This window comes from Protomyctophum bolini, assembly GCF_963924005.1.
Source record: "Protomyctophum bolini genome assembly, chromosome: 18".
Taxonomy (NCBI): domain Eukaryota; kingdom Metazoa; phylum Chordata; class Actinopteri; order Myctophiformes; family Myctophidae; genus Protomyctophum; species Protomyctophum bolini.
Window position 1 is genome coordinate 18,693,160 of NC_137879.1, and position 20,807 is coordinate 18,713,966.

Genomic DNA, 20,807 nt, shown 5'->3' on the forward strand with positions numbered 1-20,807 from the left:
TTTGTGTTTGTGACATGTGGACATTTCATTTGTCAATATGGACATTTTAAAAGACAGCATGACTGACTGACAAGGACATTCATATTTCATGTGTTTATAATTAATTGTGGTTAAAAAATATTATGTGATTTCTTTGCAGTTTTTCACGTTGTCTTGCTTGGGATAAATAAAAGGCCCTTGTGATATCAGTTGGGACTTGGGACGTTGTCATATTTCTGCACCAGTTGAAGATGGTTTTAGGAGCAGTTATATTTTGCATGCGGAGACCATGGCAGGTTGGTTATTGTTTGAGCACCAGCACCGTCCCTTGCATTATGAATGAATAAAGAAAACAAAAACAGGTTACATATATACAGTAAGCTACAGTAAGATTAAGAAACATAAAAACAATTATGTTCTAATCTGACATTGTTCTGGAGCAGAGCAAGGAATGTAATCAGTACTGAGATAAGCACAGGGGTCAGTCTGGTGATGAAACACCCTTACCAAAAGTCAGAAAGGATTCTTCTAACGACTTAAACTGTAAGATATCAACTCAGAATGTTTTAAAACATGCAAAAATAAAACCTAATATTATGAGAATTGGTGTATAACTTTTCCGGGAGGTCCCAAAATAAGATGACCCACCCCCCAGAAAGGGGTTGGGGGTCCGGAAAAGTTGAACCCCATCATTTTCTCATATTGGACTCTATAGAACCAATATCTGCATAATAAATCCTACGAGAGCAGTTTTTTGGATGCTTCGATCGTACCACACTAATAGTGTAAAGACTACGAATTGCTGATCTACAAGCTTACCGCGCGACACTTCCGCAAAACACGCTGTGAGCTTGTAGATCTAGGCCATTTCTCAAAAAGAATTGTATCAATTATGCAGCATGCCTATCATTAATCCCATATTATATGATCACACTTTTCCTTCTGTGATTACCTGCTAAATGCCAACATTGTAATTGTACAATGTAAATCTGTCCTTGTTTTGATGTGGGAGGTATATAGCATGTTTGTAAGTTGTGGTGATGTTCTTTTGGATTTCAGTGATTGTGTTTAGTTTTAAATGTCTTGTGAATATGTGTTTTTCTGTTGGAACTCATATATTTATCCTTAGGATTTTACACACACACACACACACACACACACGCACATTGTCACACTTTCTTCCCCAACATCATTCTCTCTCTATTGTCCATTTACAAGTTTCAGTCAGAGGCCATGTCCAACAGCAGTCCCTCTGTGACTCGTGGATGAAATGCCTTCTGATCGCGTGTGTGAAAGTGGTGAATTTGTTGAGTTTATTTTTAAGGAAGGTGCGTTCCTGTGGGTCTGGAACTCCAACCCCCACACGGAATTGCACCACTTCACACGGGTGTGATTTTTCACCATGTTTTCGCTTTTTCAGAGTATCTTCAGACATAGGGCATGAGATAGGAGGCAACGGTTGACATTTAACTAAATTGTATTATAGATGAACTGTATTGTTCATCTGTTTGGTTATATATTTCATGTGCAGGTCTGTGTTGGTCTACTTCACTGCTTGCAATCTGGTTGAGTTGCTGGCTGGTTAGTGGTTACACACCTGAATGGTTTTGATTTGTAATAATTTCCCCCCTCTCCCCTCCCATGAATGGGTGTGTATGGGGCGCATGCATGCTGCACGCAAATGTGTGAGTCCAGCCTGATAGCCTCTGCAGCATCCTGTTTGCTCCGACCATCAGAAGGCTCTTATCACCAGAAGGATGCCATCGGGTCCAGGGCTGGACAGATAAAGACCTCAACTTTCTTGCTGTCGTCACTGCACTGATTCCTAAAACAGAAGTTTAATGAGGGGGACTTTATTTGGCAATACAGATTTTCCTGCCCGGAAATGTCCACCCCGGGCCTTTTTCTCAGACCAGCTAAGTGGTGCATTCATGAAACTCCAAACAGCCCTAAAGACACTATCAGTACTATTTGACCCCACCGATTCCAAAAACAGAAGTTAAAGGAGGGGGACGTTATTCAGCAATACAGATTTTCACTTTTCTTTTGTTTTTGCAGAATTCTGTGAATAGCAACAAACCGTTCTATTCCCATATATCTAAATTTTGCTTAATGTAGCCGATTCAAACTCAAAATTGTAGTGTTTGTTAATCTTAATGCTTTACTCATACCTGTACCTATCATGTGTTTCACATTGTTTTAGCTGTTGCTGCTACACCCGAATTTCCCCATGGGGATGAATTATTCAGCACCACGGAGAGAGGCATGAATGAAAACATAGCATTCAAATAATTTAATAAGTCATCTGCCTCACCACACCTTATGTGGATATCCTACACGGCCAAGAAACGTCAATCTTCCCTCAACATTTAGCCCAGGTACAGTAACTAACTATCATACTGTATGCTTCCTATATTGTCATGAGTTCTAAGTGGCCATATATAATTTTAGAGTTCTTGCAAATGAGACAAACCATACAAAAATTACTCATATTTCCCACTTTTTTCTTTTTTTATTACAAACAAGAATGTACTGAATTGTGTATATGTTGTTAATAGATCAAAACTCACTCAAAAATAGGTTGACTACAATACATCACGAACAATAACTGCAAAAAGCTACTAGGATTTCCAGTTTCCCTTCCTTATTTGCCTGCCATCTGGTCGATAATAGCATCGACCAGTTCTTGTTTCTTGGTCCCGGTGGTTCGAACTCCAAACTGTTTGCAGGCGTCCTTGAGCACAGGCACTGTCAGTTTCATCAGAGTGCCATTCTGTATGTGTGCTTTGAGGCTATCCGCTGACATCTCCACTTTGGCTTTCTTCTCAGCTCCGCCCTCAGCAGCATCTGCATGACAGACAGATAGACACACACAGAATCTTTGACCAATCATAAGTGCAGTCGGCACAAAGTTTAAACGGTCATTTCATCTGTGTTTTTTTTCCTTTTCTCCCAAATTCTTCGCCAATTCTCCCCATGTTTGTACTGCTGTCTGACATGGCCTCTGTCACTGCAGAGATCACCCACTCTGTCAGCTTCCCACTTGTGGAACCCCCCTTGTGAACCATTAAGCTCAAAACAAAGTGTAGGAATCAAACTCCACTATCCACTGCGGTGGGCACTGGGCAGAAACTTTAACCCTGCAACATCCCTGACCAACCTGTTTTGCGTTTGGCAGCTGGTTTGGCGTTGTCTGGGTTGTAGTAGGCAGGGTAGACCAAGTCCTTTACCTCCTGGACCAGAGGACCCAGACGCTGGTCCATTTGTTCGGCTTTAGGCACTGAGAGAGAGAGAGAGAGGGGGGGTGGATGGAGGTAGAGAGAAGAATGGATGGAGGTATAGGGGGAAGAGATAAAGACAGAGGATATGGTAAAGAGCGATGGAGGGATGTTAAGAGATTAGAACACAGAAGAGAGGTTTTGTTCGAGTTGTTAGTTTTGACTCTGTGCCAACAAGTGCAATTCAAGTCCTGTTTGAAATAAAGAATGTGTGTATGCATTTGTGTGTCTCACTGGTGAAGTCTTCAATGGAATCTGGAGCTACCATGTCCAGAGCCAAGGCTTCCAGGTTCCTGTAGTGCTGTTGGAGGACTGGGTTCTCAAACGATTCACTCCTGCAACAATATAGTATTATGTTATGTAGGTATAGTGGTTCCGAACCTGGGGTCTGGACCCCCCTTGTGGGGTCCACAGAGGGGGCTTGAGCCATTGTCTCTTTGGAGGTAGTCTAGCATTTCAAACATACTGCATAACATCATAACCTGTATTCATCCATTCATCTGCCTGTATCTTCTCAATTTGATATCTTACAACAATATTGAAAATATATCTATCAGTTGTACAATACATATAATGGATAGAATGGTGGTTAACAACTAACGTGTCTGAAAAACATGCATTCTTCATTATATTACTGCTACAGCTAACCTGTATTTGAAGCGGAGCTTGGAGACGACTTCCTTCATCTTATGCACTTGGATGTCTGACGCTGAGGGGCATTCTGGTGTGTTCAAGGTCCTGAAGTCATCAGCAAACGGCAGGTAGATGACATTAAAACCTGATGTACCAAGAGAACATGTGTGTCCATCAGTTAAGGCTTTTTCTGTGAGGCTCTGTATAGTAGGAGCCTAGTGGTCTATAAGCAGGTTGGTCTGGGTTGGTTATGCCGTTCCCATGTGGATCCCAATATCCGCATGATTAGATTGTTCAAACGTTAACAATCGTGGCCATTTTATCCTTACATACACGGGGTCAGTTACTGTAGTAGTACCTGGTGGTGTGACCTGATTCTGTCCCTCGTCCACCTCCTCTCTCTGGGGCACCAGCGCCACGAAAACAGGAGGGGTGTTTCGTATCCTGATGTACCGACACAGTGCGAATAGGTTCCTCTCACTGCACCTCTTCAATAGTGCAGTGAACAGACATGCACTTCCTGGGGGTAGACGATGTAAGAGCAGAGCATGGCATATTAACAAAGTTACGTGCTCCATTCCCTGTCGGTGTAACTAACTAGCGTACGCACACACACACACACACACACACACACACACACACACACACACCTGTGACTTGACCCTCCTCTGGGTAGATAAATTTAGAGGATTGTATATGGTGGTGCAGCTTGAGTTTCTCCATGGGTTTGAATCCAAACAGAACAAGTCCCGGGTCATCAAACTTCTTTAAGGTGTCCACCTCCTCCTTCTCCATCACAATCTGTTTGTTTCCATACACCTACAACAAACACAGGCATACAAAAATAAGGCTTATTATTTGCTACAAATGTAGTTGGTTTATAATAAATGAGTTCACCTCTAGCAGTTACTGTGGCCTGTAGACAAAAAGTGAGCTTTCTTCTTCCTCCATCCCAGCAATATACATTGTATTATATCTAAACCCCCATTCACGCAGACGTGCGACAATTTTGAATGCTGCATCATTGTCACAGCACATAAGCAGATGAATAGGTTTCTTTTCGCTCCATACATATTATTTTCTCATCCTCAAATGCCTAGCCTTGTGTGCTTAGTCTCCTCTCGTAAGAGTACTGTACCCATGGACCGAGACCAAACTGTAAATACTTACATTACTGTATACATAACTAGGTTAATTACGTGAGCATCACATGAATGATAAGGTTCTGTAAAGAGTAGCTCCAAGCATGTGAACGCGCACCAGCTGTGACCACAAAATCGATTTACATTTTTAATTTTCCCCCTAAATTGCAATATATGCGATATAAGGATAATCCGAGATCCCAGATTTTAATACTTTTTTAACCTTAATGATGAGTCTCTCAGCAATGCGGTCTGTCATGTTGAATTCAAGTGATGTGTTGAACATGACATTCTGATGTAGTTTGATTGGCTGTCAGTGTTTTGATCGTTCATCAACGCGCTCTAAAAGTGTTCCCACTGTGGGCAGATGTCTTACCTGAGCTTTCTTCATTTCACTGGGGAGCAGCAGGCTACCCGTTTGAGTGTGGAAGGTTCGAGTCTTGCTTCGGACCTGCTCGTTGGTCTCCCGGTACAGCTTAACTGCCCCTGGTTTACGGGCTGTTGATGCAGTGGCATACACAGCCACTGCCACGTTCATCCCCTCTCCCAGACACAGATTCAACCTGGGGGTGGGTAAATTTCAAAACAAAGTAATTCCTAAACCAATCAGAGTTGGCTGGCATTGTGACGGAGCATCCAAGAGCAAGACACTGAAATATTAGCTAGCTGCTTCCTATGAGCATGTGGATGCCTTGCATGGTTGCCTCTATTACAGTTAGGTGTGTGAATGTGCATGTGAATGTAATGCACATTGTAAAGCACTTTGGATAATGGCACTGTATAAAATGCTGATCATTTTAAGTAACTATTTAAATCATGTTTGATGTGCACTTACTCTATGTGAAAATTTGAGACTTAAATCACCTGATATTAAATTCAGACGTGAACATCCCACAGCACAGCTTGTTCGTTGTAAATAATGACAGAATGCAGGTGCTATGAAGAGTTGCCTCTAACCCTACCTGCACATGGCTCTTTTCTTCTGTTCCTTGGCACGCACCCTCTTCTGGAGGTCGTCCAGTTTGGAGCAGGGCTCCAGCTGCATTCCCAGCTCACTCTCATCCTCTGGAGGACTGACAACATCGCAGAAGAAGAGCGAGACATCAAAGCCGCCAGGTTTCATCTGGTGCATCAGGTCAATGACAACACCTACAGAGACAGGAAAATAAAATCACTCTACAAAAGTCACTGGGATTTTTTACACATGAATGCAGTATTTGTAAATAAAGCAATTGAACAATTTCTTCTCAGTGCTTACTCAGTTACAATGCAGAAAAAAAGATTTCCCTTTATGGCTTGATTTAAACCCACCAGTTTCTTTGAGGTCGCTGGCCTTGGTGCGTGCCTGGCGGTCCTTGGTGCTGTCGCCACCATGCGGCTCATCCCTGCAGCTGAAGATCATGAGGCGCTTGTGTGAGAGCCGTAGCTTGATGTCGCTGTAAAGGTTGGAACAGCACCACAGGGCATCACCCAGGGACGTCTCCCCCCCGATGCCCAGGTTCTCTTCCACAAACTGAGCACCCTTACTCCCACGCAGGGCGTCTACTTCCTGCACCCTCTTAGCACCTGGAATGGCGGAAGACACAGAGAATGTGGATGTGGAATAGAATGGAGATGTTGGGTGAGTCACAATGAAGGAAAAACAATAATTATATTTACTATGTCATAATAAATGAATATTAGAATATAGTCTTCCTCGTCTTGAATTAGTGCAGTGTTGACATTTCCTGCCGAGCTAAATATGTGAACACATTTATTAAAGAGTTCTATGGAAGAACCCTTCTGGCATGACCTACTGCATTTTAAAGTATTTTATTGAATTGCCACAATTTTACAAAATATCACAGTACAAAAAACAATGCTCTACCAATGGAACTACACTGTTATAACATAGCCTGTGCTTATACTGTATAATACCCTGCTTTGGTAATGGCTGTAAAAACTCAGTCCACCCACTTACCTGGTTCCTCAAGGTCGTGGTACACATAGACATTTTTGAAGGAGTTCCTGGGGTTTTTGCTCTGCTCTGTTCCATAGAAAACCAATGCCACCAAGTCCCTGTAGCTGCTGATGATCTTGCTGCTGTACACACTGCGCACACACTACAAGTAGTGGACAAGACAAGGTTTTGTTATCCTTATTTTACTGATTGGCTTGACCAATTATATCAAGTTGGTATTAGTATTTTGTACCATATTGGGATCGGTAGATAAGGACTGAGTTATGGCACATTTCAAGCACAACTCTTAAGTAATTAGTGATAAGTAGTGTTTAAAGTGCTTGAAATGTAAAATAGGATAAAACAGTTCAGAGTTTGTTGCATTAATTATGGATAATAAGCCCATCTGCCTTCCTGTTATCCAAAATATTGGAATTTTTAATGGCCATGACAAACCCATATTGTACGACCTCTACTTTATTTAGCTAGAATTATTTTTGACTGAGCACAAATGCGCTCAAACAGTAACATTTTCCATTTCACGTGCTGTTGGTCTCCACTGAGTGCTATCATGCATTTTGTCCATCTGGATTTCTCTGGCCTGTCCAGGGATTCTTACCTGCATGGTCATGTCAAAGTTAGAAGGTTCTCCATCTTCTCCTTTGACAAACATCTCCTTGGAGGCATCAACCAAGAACACCAAACTGTCTCTCCCTGTGACCTTGTACTCTTCATGGACACACAACAATAAGTAACCAAAAGTGTCAATAATCGTATTCGTAATACATATAATTGGGGATATTCTAAAACACTGCAAGTACTTAATAGTACTGTAACTCTCAAAAGTTGTAGCGCCCATGCAAAATATACAATACTACCGGTTCCTATGGCCACTGCATACGAGATGGAACAACTCCTGAGTACTCTAAGATCTTGTCGCTACTCCATGGCAGAGCCATATCATTTAAGGCTCTGCTCCACGGATTCCCGGGTCAAACCTTTCACGCCACGCCACCCCAAAATAATCATTTTTTAACTGGGGACCCACTCTGACAAGCACTTGGAATTGTAGGCATTGCATTTAGTTTGACTCGGTTCCACAGATAAATATTGTTGATCTTCAGCCAATTTGGTATTAATGCATTCACCTGATATTAATTAATAGAAATGTGCAGATATACTTATACTGTGTGTTGGGTTTGCTTTTACTGTTGAGTGAGAAACCCCCCAAAAAATCCTCAGTTTGGGAACCATTGCTTTAATCTGTACCTCCAGATTCGTCTCCTTCCTCCTGCTCATCATCATCATCATCTTTCTGGTAGTAGGCGTTCCACTCTGCCATGGCCGCTGCCCTGGTCAAACCTTACTCTGGGTCAAACCATTAAGGTACAAAAAAATAAAGAATGAATGACAAAATGTTCAAGATGTGTTCACATACGCACACATGTACATGCACTTACATAAACAGTACATACATAATATAGTTATATAAATTAGGCGTGTTAATGTGATGGATTTAGTTCTGATTAAGAACAAGAAATGTGCAAAAACTACGAACATGAGCTCTTCTAAAGGTTATAATGTTAATGAGTATGTAACGTAAGCGCAACACAAAGTTCCAAATCTCGGAGGCGTTGCTTGCTTGCAAGTATGTCAGAACACAAAGGATAAGATCATACAAGGTACTTACTCTTAGGGTTTAATTAAAGACCGTGAATGAGTTTAGAAGATAGTTACCTGATCTTGGTGAAAAGTGTGGTCAGAAGTCCAAACTATAGTACAAATAAATGGTATCTATCCTCTCCTGATATATTATAACTTTATTATCCTCTCCTCATTGAAATCATAACAATGTGAATGAATAGGAAGTGGAACGGCATGTTTTGTTTTTCTCTGTACCAAATGTGTGCAACTCCAACGTTGGCATAATTCGATACTGCCCTCTGCTGTTACAAATGCGCTATTGCATAAATTCAGGACTAGGAAACGCTGGTACTGTACACTGCACTGCACTGTTTGCAACAAAGGACATTATTTATTTGCGTAATAACTACACTATGTAGTGACATTTTGCTTCCTACTCTAATGCTTTCTATCAAATCTAGGGGAATGTTATAAAATATGTCTGCTTCTTTCCCCCATAGGCTATATATATAGAGCTGTGACCCCCAATGCATGCACTTTGTATTCTTATACAAATGAACCATGGATAATTAAGTCAGGTAGAAGCACTTATTTTTATCATATTTTGTGTAATTATATAACACTGTTACCGGTACATATATACGGTATATGCACACACACACACACACACACACACACACACACACACACACACACACACACACACACACGCACACTCACACAAATTGGTCACGTGTTTTCCGCTGACTGTCGATGATGTAAGGCAGTTTACATCTGGCGCTGTCCGTGGCGTGCTACTTCGTTCGTGTATTGTTTTGAATGATTCATGGTGACACAGCACCAGCTGTAGGTCTGTCAGAGTGTCAGTATAGTAGCCGCCGGGTACGGTTCGCAGTCTTGCTAGTAATACTTTAATTGATGTATTCTTCTTAAATGTATCGTACAGAATAGAAACGTTGTGGACGTATCATTTGTCAGAGACTTCCCTTGTTTAGCTGGTCTAGTTTGTATTCGGTTTGTTTACTATAGCCTGTTAGCTAGTCCCGGGACTCCGGGCTAACCCGTGGTGGTGGTGGTGGTGGTGGTGGTAGGGTTTAAAAATAACGTCGCTGGACATTTTGGATCGACTCCATCTGAATCATGGAACAGAACAGTCCCGCGTACCCGGTCAAACTCTACATTTACGACCTGTCAAGAGGCATGGCTCGGCAACTGAGCCCTCTGATGCTAGGTAAGTTGCTAGCGTGTTAGCGTCGTTGTTTGGATTATACTGTACCTCGATCCAACCCTCTGGTTGGATTTAACAGCTCCGAATAAACGGAGATAACCCCTCCTAAAACCAGACGGCCGAAGAATGACAAGCCATTCATACATTAATTCATTATGATTTTATTATTAACTCATAATTCCTGGTCCTCACCATTAACTAAATGGTGAAGTCAAGTCACTTGACCAACATTGATTTATTAACAGTTTGCAGAATTACAGTACATTTCAAGTACAACTGTACTGTACTTGACCAACATTACATTTAACAGCTCCACTTCTATGCAGGAGGAGGCTCGACCCCAGCATCCTCCCTGGGTTGATCACTCATCGTCCATAATGCTAATTAATGGTGTGGACGAGGAATTAATGATGAATTAATGTATGCGTAATTAATGTGTGGGACTGAAATGTATTTACATGTATGAATCGAATCTATCTGCCCCTCAAGTGTTACGGTTTGATATATTGCTAATTGCTGCATATGGCTAATGTCCAATATTTCTCGATTTTACAGGGAAACAGCTTGATGGAATATGGTGAGTTCAGTATTATGTCTTAAGATTTGATCTAAGTATAATGCCAAACATTATGATTGGAATGAACCTTTTGACTTTGTTGTTCTGGAAATGTGTTCTAGGCACACTGCCATTGTGGTCCATGGAGAGGAGTTCTTCTATGGGGGTGAGGGTATCGCTAGCTGTATGCCTGTAAGAATCATTGAACATCACCATATACCAGTGTTGCTTGTAACAGTTAAGAGAATACAAATTAATTTAAAAAAGTCAAGTGTGATAAGTGGTCAGTGCTGTGTCTGTGGGTGTCCCTAGGGTGGAACACAGCTGGGTGATCCCAACTCCACCGTGGAACTTGGTAACACAGAGGTAAACGAAGAGATTTTCATGGAGTACCTGTCCTCCTTGGGAGAGTCCACTTACGGGTAAATAACTGTCAAAGAGGAGACTGTCAAATTGTGTCAATGTCCTGTTTTACCCATGCGTCTGTCTGGCGGCTCTGGCCCTCTCTAGGGGGGGCCTCTGTTATCTGTGCACATTTGGTTGCCATGGAGTTATAAATAAGCTGCTGGCTCACTTATCTTCTACTGCCTTTTGCCCTCCCTCCTACGCCCCTCTCTCTTCTTATCGCTCTCTTTCACATTCTGTCTCATTCTCTCTTTCTCGTTTCTTTCATTCTCTGTACAGAGGGGACCGGTATCACTTGTTTGAGCACAACTGCAACACCTTCAGCAATGATGTAGCTCAGTTCCTTACAGGAAGCAAGATCCCTTCATATATCACAGACTTACCAGCTGAAGTACTATCCACGTGAGTCAGAATCTTTGATGACACAACAATATAATTATTTCATCCTCTTTCTCTTTCTGTCTCCCTTTATTGTACTTGACTCTAGTCTCTACCACCCTTTTCTCTTGTCTATCTGCCTCTCTGCCATAACACACATTCGTTTTTAATTCAACATCTATTAATTCCTCGATCTGCTGTATGACTGCGGTGTATGTGGTCTGTTATGCTTTGCTCCACAGGCCATTCGGCCAGGCTCTCCGTCCCATCCTGGACTCCATCACCATATCTCCTCCAGGAGCCAACAGCTTCAGTGGACAGAGATAGACGGGAGTGTGTCCTATAATTCTAAGATTGAGGAAATACTAGACGTGTGTTGACTTAAAGGAGAATTCCATACTAGAAGGCTTTCTTACCTTTTATTTGTAGTTGTTACATCCCCACCAAAGAGGTCCAGGTGTTATTTTGTGCAAAAGTGCATTATTGGTTATTTCCCCTAATATAAGCCCTCAATGGGTGTTGGGTTTTTGTGCTAATTCACTTATTTCCATCGAAATAAGTAGTAAAGTGTGTCTCTTAGGATACTATTTACATTATGAGGAGAGGATATATACAAAAAAAAATATGATTTTTGAACGAAGGAAAATAAGCGAATTAGCGAAACACCCCATAGCCCCATTCAATTCAATGCAATTCATTGAAGGCTTATGGTAGGGGAAATAGCCAATAATGCGCTTTTGCACAAAATAACACCTGGACCTCTTTGGTGAGGACGTAACAACTACCTTCTAGTATGGAATTCTCCTTTAAGGGTGTGGGGGCTGAGTTATTTTCCTGTCCTGGGAGGGATAACATCTGGAGCTCTGGGTCTGTGTTCACAAACTTGTAGTGCTGAATGCTGATACAAGATCAGTGACAAATCTCTTAATCTCAGGATTTTGTGTTGACTTAAAAAAGAGAGAAAAAAAATCATCATAATCATAGCACTAGGTATTATAATCACGATACCTAGGCTATTGTGATCTTTAGTCTGATTTTAGTTAGCAACATTATTTGAATTGAAATTTATTCATAATTTTAGGAAACCTGAATCCCATTGTTCTTTTGAGGAGATCAATGATATTGTTAGAAGAAAAACTTATTTCTGTGAATGTTGATGTGCTGAAACAGTGACGCCAAAAGCGTTGTTTGACTTCATCTATACTTCTATACTCTATTAGAAGAATTGGAACAATGGAATTTAGGTTGAAAACCAGTGAAAAATAATTTGAATTATGGCATAATGTCACCCCTATTTTGTGTAAGTCATTGGCAAAACATTCCAAACCTTTTTCAAAAAAAAAAAATAGCAGATCTATAAGCTCACACCTTGACGCAATGCGACATGTAAGCGTGTACAAACTGTACATTTTTAGATCTGACATTTTGTATTGAGCAGCCCTCATCTGAAAGACTTATCAGCATTGATATTCTGGCACTGCAGCCTTTGTGAATACAGTCCCTATTTTTTTTATGAGACAAGGCCCTTCAATATGGTAGCCTGTTGGGCACTGTTGGTTTACAATGACCTTTAGCCATGGCCCTCTGCTTGACATGTGTAGACAAATGCTTATTGCCATTTCTTAACTTCATCAAAGGACATTGACATCACTAAATGTGCAGACATTGTATCCTTTGTGGGAACCCGTACAGGATGATGACTCGTCCTCTAGTTCTTGTTAGAGACTGTAAGTTAACCTAACCTCCTTAACTTAATCAGTACTATACCAGCAAAGCCTGATCCTACACTAACCCAGCCTTAACGTGATCTAATCTTGGGCCTTGTCTTTCACTCTTACCCCAATGACCACTCATGCCAAATGCATGACCACTCGGAGCTCAGACTGTACGGATTATTATGTCAGCAGACCATAATGAGATGCCACAGTGTATTATATACATTTTCCCCCTTGTTACCCTACTGTACATCTCGTCATGGTCGCTCATAGCTTGCAAAGTTCCCAGTGTATAGTATACTATGGACTTTGATGAATGTCAGATATGTATGAGTCACTCTTTCTTATCAGAAAGCTATTTATTCAGTTGCCACTTCCTTGCTTTTTTTTGTGAGAATCTTCTGTTATATAATATGCCTAAACTTTTTGTTTTATCTTCCATCATTGTGGATATTGCAATGACTGTTGGGCCACTATTATAAAGACCAATGAGAGTCAAAGACTAATGGGAGTTATAGCTATGTGTTGTTGAAGAGTGACAAGAAAACTGATTGTAAACATACCACTCTAACCTGATCATATATCCTCATTGTAAATCATATCTGTATAGTGTGATTTCTGGTCATATCCTCACTGTATAGTGTGATTTATTATCCTATCCTCATTCCTCACTGTATACTACCATATAGTGTGAATCTTGGTCATGTCATCACTGTGTAGTACTATATAGTGTGTAATTTATTTTCTTGCCACTTCTCAGAAATATTAGTAATTTTCTTTAGTTTATAGAGGAGGCTGTTACCGCATGTCCTTTATTATCATACAGATTATAACTGATTTTCAAACATTCTGTACAGCAAAATTGAGCGTTTAAAGGTGTAAAAATGGATACAGAACGGTGCATTTATACACTTTCACAGTTGAATGAACTCTGTGGATCCAGGTAACAGTTTGACTCCGTGGATCTTTGAGGTTTCTTGTGCTCCCAGTCCCAGGGAGCCAGAGTTTCAGATGAATCTAAATGTGTGGTGTTTTGATTATATTATTAAAATCAATCATAGACCCAAATCTGTTTAACCCACTGCTGCACAAGACTAGGTTGGTGGGCTTCAGCAGGGTTTTATATTAATGCTTTGTCATCCTAGTTTTGTATCTCCTATTTTCATTGTGTAATTTTGTTTTCACTTTATTATATTATTTACCATACAGTACCATACGCATGTACCTCAGTGACACTCCTAAGGCTAAGAGGAGGATATAAGTGCAGAGGAAAGAAGGAAAGTTTGTGGAGTGTTTTTAAATGGCTGATTTGATTGTATTTCTGAAGTAAGAAGATACCGATTTGATTTTGTCTGCATATTGGGAAATGCAATTCATAGCAAATGCTAGCTCTCAAGATATTGCATTAAAATATAAAGCTGTTTGAGATGCTCAACTCTTGTGTAATAACCCTCAGGACTATCTCCTAACCTCAGAGTGCTATGATGTGTTTTTAAAGCAACACAACTGCATCTTTCTCCAGTGTTTCAGCAGCAATGTCCAAGAGAATTTGTGCATCGATCTTTCTAACGACAGAGGCAGCATTTCAACATGGAATCTTGTCAGTCAAAGGATTTGTACTGTTTTAATAGATCTGATACATTATGTCTGCCATGAGAAGTTATGCCAACTGATCTTTACTGATTTGTTTTATGACCATCAATAGTTTAAATACACTTAATGCTTCTGTTACCGTATATCTACTTACCGGTATTCTAACTTTTTGGATCAAAAGTTTCCTTTGTGACTTCATTATTTTCCACATGCTTGTCATTGTGATCCTGAATATAATTTGTAATTTATTATAATTAAGCTCAGACATGGTGTACTTCACATTTGTTATTCGAGTCAAATTGTAATATTAAAAACATCTTTCATGACTTTATTCTTTACATTTTGAGTTTTTGTTTTTAACCTGATGGGCGTGGTTTTTAGGTTATTGTTCTGTGAGGTTAAGGGTTAAGGTTAGGTTTAGGGCAGGCATAGTAGGATTTGCGAGGTTATAGTTTCTGGGTTAAAGGCTTCAGTGTTCTGTAGACCAATGGTTCCCAAAGTGGGGTCCTTGAGGGAGTTTCAGGGGGTCCCCAGAAAAATTATAGTTAGGAACCAAATGGACCCTTATGGGTCTGTAACTCAGAGTGTACAAATGGAATTAGGTTCCATTTGTACACCCTCAGAGTTAAATTAACTTTGATTTTACAATATGCATTGGGGTCCCAGAGATAGAAATGGGGGACCGTCACCTAGCGTAATTCAGGTCAAACTGGGGGTCCTTGAAAAGAAAATGGTTGAAAATCACTGCTAGAACCAAAATCTTCTCTTTTGGCATATGTTTTCAAATGGGGGGGGGGGGGGGGGGGGGGGGGGGGGCTAATGAGTGTCAGTTTGGGGGTCCTTGACATGAATAAGTTTGGGAACCACTGCTGTAGACTACGTACAAAGGTGTTTATGTATAAGCAGCACAGAACAAATAATGTTTGCTTTCGCCATCTTTGTTGAAGAGTCTCGGAAATTGTTTTAGTTATGCTAGGTTAAGGTCAAGGTACGGTTAGGTAACGTTTAAGCATTCATTATTGGTAACACCTGTGGGTTCCGCACCTCGGACCAATGCTCCTTCGAACCAATGCTCCGTCGGACCATAGTATGCCTCCCAACACGGTTACTAGGCCTACAATGAATGAAGTCAACACGCCCCATACCTCCGTGTTGGTACTACGAGCAGTGGTGTTTGATGACAATGCGGCGCTATTCTAACATTATTGGTGAGTTTATTTTGTTTTTGTTATGGGTAAATGTAAAAACATGGACTTTTGGGATGTACTCATTTGTTCACGTACTGATGAGAAAAAATACACAAGATGGCGCCAGAGGTGTAGACTATAGTTATTCATCGACCGTAAACAACATGAAACGTTTTGTTGTTTGTTTGTTGCTTTCCTGGCTTCAATTTATTGATGCTTATTTGATCCGTAAAGCCACTGTGCCTGGCCATTCTCTTTGATCAATAACCTTTTAAAGTGTCTTTGTCACTGACCTTTTTTAATCTGGTTTAGTTTATAGTTACACTGTAACAGTCTGTTTCGGCAGACCTCTTCTAAGATATAGGCGTATAACCCATATAGAGTTATAAATAGAATAGACCAAGTATAGTATAAGAAATGACCACCATGCATGTTACAATGACGCATGTCTGAGGACAAAAATAAATGAAGATAAGGTTGAAAACGCGGGTGAAGTCTGAAGTGGTCCTTTAAGCACTATAGCCTACAGTATCTCTGGACAAAATGTACGTGTTTCGTTTTTGTTTATTTATCTAGCATATCCCCTATTCAAGCAGGGGGGCAAAACCATAAAATGACTTGATGGGCACCACAATATTTTGACAACCAAAAATAATGAATACAGTCAGCCACACACACTGAGACCTACTGAGGAATTTGTATGGTGAAAGGTTAAAGTTCAGATACATTTATTTGTGGTGACTGATGAGTTGTCTGTAACTAATTATGAAGTGAGATTTGGCTATAATGTTATGAACAAGTGATAGACCAAATTGGAGAAATCAACAACAACCAACACAACTCAAACTCATCATATCCATTTAGCTGAACTTTGGCTTTAACCAAACAAATTGCTCTAGGTCGTCAGTTCATGTTTTATTTTCAAGCCACATGAGAAGGTCATATTCTATCAGTGGTAAGCATGTGTTAATATTTTACTGTACCAAATGAGAGAACTCAACAATCCCAGACAACTCACAATCACAAATACATTTATCTGAATTTCATAACATTTCAATAATCAAATTGGTGAAAGGTAGGTCAGTTCACCAAGAGTACGTGTTACCAGTAGAATCAATATTTAGCTTTGTGTCAATAAACTATTTTGCCGTTTGATGACAGGCAATTCCGCACTACACATAATGATGCGCAGATCTACAGTATAGATTAGTGAGGACTGATGGTTTATTTCCACAATTTACCCACATTTGGTTATACTCGGTTCCTCTAGCAGTTTCACGACTGTAAATGCAGTCCTGGCAGATGTTAATTTGAGTGAGTCACAGCCATTCATCAATTCTAAATAGTAGGCTATACCCTTTATTCGTATTAATTAACTGTTAGTTTTGGTTAACAGTTATGAGAAAAGAGAGAAAAGTAAATGCTAATAGAACTTCACTATACGTACCTTTCATTTTCCATCTGTATTCACGAGTTTATATATGCTTCACACCTCTGTTCCTGAAGTCTTGGCATTCAGAATGTGTATACATTGTTGTTAGTGGGAATGAAAAAATGGGCGCACCGCCACCACCGGAAATTAGGGCCTAAGGCAGAGAAAACGGGCAACATCCTGCTATCCACATTCTGTTTGGCACTGCCCCATGCACTGCCCCATGCACTGCCCCCAGAGGCAAATTCAAAGGAAAACAGGGTGCAGTTTTTTTCTTTTATGTCCAAAATGTATATAGCTTTAGCTTTCACATTTAATAATCATAGAATATGGCATATTTTCATATTGAATTAAAAAATCTCACTGTAGTGTAATACAGTCACTATATGAACATACATTAAGATGCAAAATGTGGGTTCCTCAAAGACTTATAATTGGATTTACCGGTAATAGTATTGTACATAACATGCGTTGTCATTTTAGATATCATTAAATATCTAAAATGACAATTGCAACATATATTGCAGATGTTCTGTGTCCTGTCACTAAAGTAGCCTACAAACCCACAAAACTATCAGACATGCGTACAACACTTGTAGCATAGCTAGCATCCCAATATTGCACGGTAGAAAATACCTATTGCACAACTTAATTAATGTACTTCTCTTTCCCTAACTTTTAGCCATGTGACATTCCTCATGAAATTATACTTCTTTCCATTTGACATCAACATCAATTCAGTTAATTATAAATATTATGAGAATAAAAATATATTAATCAGTTTAGTAAAAGCCCTTATACAAACAATATATGACTGAAATATATTTACAATAACTGACCAAAGGAGGATGCATGATTTTCATATGAATATTTGATAAAACAAAAGGCTTACAGTAAGTGGTATACATATACAAGATGTAATACTGTAATGTCATGGATAGTAGATCTTGTGTAAAAGTCCCACTTCATGTATTTGTTCTGTAGCCATTTTCTGTTCTCCCAACTAGTCTCCAGAACTTTATGAAAACCTCTGATGGCTGAAAAAGAGATTTATTCTTGTTTTCCCACAAAATAATATATAATAACAATATAAGCACTATTATGGCCAACAAGAATGCTGTAAAGACTGAGACCTCTTGAATTGCTATTTCTGCAGAGCCAAAAACACATTTGTATATGCTTTTAACTAAAGGGAAGCTCTGCACACTCAGATCTGCGCACAATCAATGTATTTATTTAGCAAGCTTTCGGTCTACTGACCTTCTTCAGGCAGCAAGCTTTCAAGGTCAGTAGACCGAAAGCTTGCTAAATAAATACATTGATTGTGCGCAGATCTGAGTGTGCAGAGCTTTCCTTTATTTTTCTCATGTTCCCTTTGTGGCTCCAGCACCTCACTTTTTTTCAGCGGATGAGTGGTGGATCTTTTTACATTTTTATATGCTTTTAACTGAAATTTAGGTTTGGAAAAATACATAAGACTTTGACATCTCAATGGTAAAACAAATAATGATGTAAGAAATAAACATATTGCCTGAACCCCCCCACCCCCATGCTACCCTTTAATATCCTCCCAACTCATATTGTCATACTGTATGTTTGTGTTGTGTTTCATTGAACATGGCAATTTGTTCCAACTTCATACGATATGTGAATATGGTCAGCTGTGCGGTGAAATGTCTGAGAATGTCTGAGAAATGTCTGAGAATCTATGTTGTTTCTGTGTTTGAAAATAAGTGGATTGGTGATGCTGGCCTGGGCTGCAAGGGTTGACACTAAGGTCTCAGAGGCACTTGCCCGTCGGACAAGAACAGGTCATGTTCTACTTGCCCAAAAGTCATGCCCCCTTGCCGGAAAAGTAAATTTTCCATTATAAAATTAATAATTATTAGTAAAATTTGCTGTTAAATCTAATCTAATCTAATCAATAATTGCAGAGTGTGACAGTCACTTTGAAACAACAGAATGAATGTAGCATTGTTCTTCATAAATAGCCTATAATATTTCAGGAAGAAGATGGAATACACTTGCCCGTCGGGCAACCTGAAAGCAAACTCTGCTTGCCTGAATGTTTTATTTACTTGCCACGGGCAGTCGGGCAACCGTTAGTGTCAAACCCTGTGGCGTTATACTGTACATTGGTACTTGTGGGAGCAAAGAAGGAAGAGATGCATTTGGAATTGTAGGGCGCAATGTAAACGCAGCAAGCTAGTTTGTATGTGCTTGTACAGTATGTGGACAGTGATAACCCTAGCAAACGTTTCTGATTCTGAATTTATCATACAACAATATTTGTGCCGCAGACAAATGTGTGCGTGCGCGTGGGCTCGTGCACGTGTGTGCGCGTGCCATTAAACCCCCACATGCTGTGGACTCAGCCTGTGGCATGACACCCATACAACCATGCAGCATAAACTCTTGGAGAGTGTGACTTGTCATTTGGACCAATAGTCATGCATGTGGGAAAGCTAGCTGGAGTCATCTGTCTCTGAGGGGTGTGTGAGAACTCTTAAAGGAGTGCTTCACCCAATTCCAATCATTAGCCCTCACTAACACTCATTATTAGAAAGTACCAGAGAGAGAGAGCGAGAGAGAGCGAGAGAGAGAGAGACCATTTCTGTCTACAAGCTCGCTCTGCAGTGGGCTGTCGACAATGTTTAACAAGATTCCAAACTTTTGTATTTTATTGGCTTCTGTTTCAGCATGCTAACCTTCCAGGATATCAAAAGCTGTCGTTTTTCATTAGCTATAGATGATGTCATTGATAGGCAGATTTCTGTCCACGAGTGAATTAATATAATTAATTATACCAATTATATGAAGAAAGGTTGAAAATTGGTGACATGCTCATTATACAGTATGAAGATAAGGTTGAACATTTTAAAGTGCTCCTTTAAACAGAACATAAGCCACGGTAGTATATGGTGTTTGGTTTCCACCATTTAGTGGATATGCATCAATCCAAACGCCATACACTACTGTGAATTCATTAGCCTTAGTCTGGCCCCATTAGGAACCAAGCCCCTAACCCTAGCAGTGATGAAAGCCTTGCTCAGCCAATTGAGCTACACAGATCCACAGAATTAAATAGTATTGCATGACTCAAGAGAGCAACATTAGGACACTAAGAGAAAAGCCCAATGGGCAAACGGGTTATGCATCAACGCCGGGCCACACAATGAAATGAGCAGTTGCAATTGAAGGACAATTGAGTGCACAGAGAGTGGTTCAGAGACTGAGGCAAAGAGGCATCAAGACAACATGAGACTGGCTGAGTGGCTGTCAGATGAACGGAAAGCCAATTCGGCGATTAGAAAGAGAGAAATGAAAGAGGTGAATGGATAATGGGACTCAAAGGAGGAATAAAGAAGAGAGTTGGCTGTGAGGGTGTACTAGAGTGTGTAGGACCGGGTGATGGCGTGTACCTTTCCTGGACACATAAGACCCATGATGACTTCATGGAATATCACCCACAATCAAGGCCTCAGGTCTTGATTTAGATAGTTCTGTATTTGCTTCAGTGGAAAGTACTGAGAAGTGAGAATCATACGAAAACGAAGTTGCAAGAGAGCTTATTAAAAATATTAGGAGCTTTTGCAATTGACTTTTTTGTGACTTTTAGAGAGTTCAAATGCAGAATATCAAGACTAACAGATAAATCTTATTGAGGCAAATGACTTGCATGTTGCTGCCAGCCATAA

At 40.2% G+C, this 20,807-nt stretch overlaps 2 protein-coding genes across 2 annotated transcripts; one reads left to right on the plus strand and one right to left on the minus strand.

Annotated features, from left to right (window-relative positions):
- Positions 1–2,495: 2,495 nt before the first annotated feature.
- Positions 2,496–8,850, minus strand: xrcc6 (X-ray repair complementing defective repair in Chinese hamster cells 6). Its single transcript, XM_080788395.1, has 13 exons — positions 8,709–8,850; positions 8,241–8,339; positions 7,591–7,700; positions 6,993–7,134; positions 6,344–6,598; positions 5,995–6,181; positions 5,409–5,595; positions 4,541–4,709; positions 4,249–4,410; positions 3,906–4,035; positions 3,492–3,592; positions 3,140–3,259; positions 2,496–2,826 (listed from the first exon to the last, which is right to left on the minus strand). The coding sequence occupies exons 2-13, from the start codon at positions 8,311–8,313 to the stop codon at positions 2,624–2,626; spliced, it is 1,839 nt and encodes a 612-aa protein (XP_080644521.1). The 5' UTR covers positions 8,314–8,339; positions 8,709–8,850; the 3' UTR covers positions 2,496–2,623.
- A 554-nt stretch (positions 8,851–9,404) lies between these two features.
- desi1b (desumoylating isopeptidase 1b) lies at positions 9,405–14,821 on the plus strand. The gene is made up of 6 exons (XM_080789658.1): positions 9,405–9,846; positions 10,399–10,420; positions 10,522–10,591; positions 10,712–10,821; positions 11,084–11,206; positions 11,425–14,821. The coding sequence occupies exons 1-6, from the start codon at positions 9,756–9,758 to the stop codon at positions 11,507–11,509; spliced, it is 501 nt and encodes a 166-aa protein (XP_080645784.1). The 5' UTR covers positions 9,405–9,755; the 3' UTR covers positions 11,510–14,821.
- The last annotated feature ends 5,986 nt before the right edge of the window (positions 14,822–20,807 follow it).

Coding starts and splice junctions, on each gene's coding strand:
- xrcc6 (XM_080788395.1), bottom strand. CDS start 8,313: ATGGCAGAGTGGAACGCCTACTACCAGAAAGATGATGATGATGATGAG. Junction 7,701..8,240: donor GGAAGGAGACGAATCTGGAG/GTACAGATTAAA, acceptor GTGTCCATGAAG/AGTACAAGGTCACAGGGAGA. Junction 6,599..6,992: donor CCACGACCTTGAGGAACCAG/GTAAGTGGGTGG, acceptor CCGCCATTCCAG/GTGCTAAGAGGGTGCAGGAA.
- desi1b (XM_080789658.1), top strand. CDS start 9,756: ATGGAACAGAACAGTCCCGCGTACCCGGTCAAACTCTACATTTACGAC. Junction 9,847..10,398: donor ACTGAGCCCTCTGATGCTAG/GTAAGTTGCTAG, acceptor TCGATTTTACAG/GGAAACAGCTTGATGGAATA. Junction 11,207..11,424: donor CCAGCTGAAGTACTATCCAC/GTGAGTCAGAAT, acceptor TTTGCTCCACAG/GCCATTCGGCCAGGCTCTCC.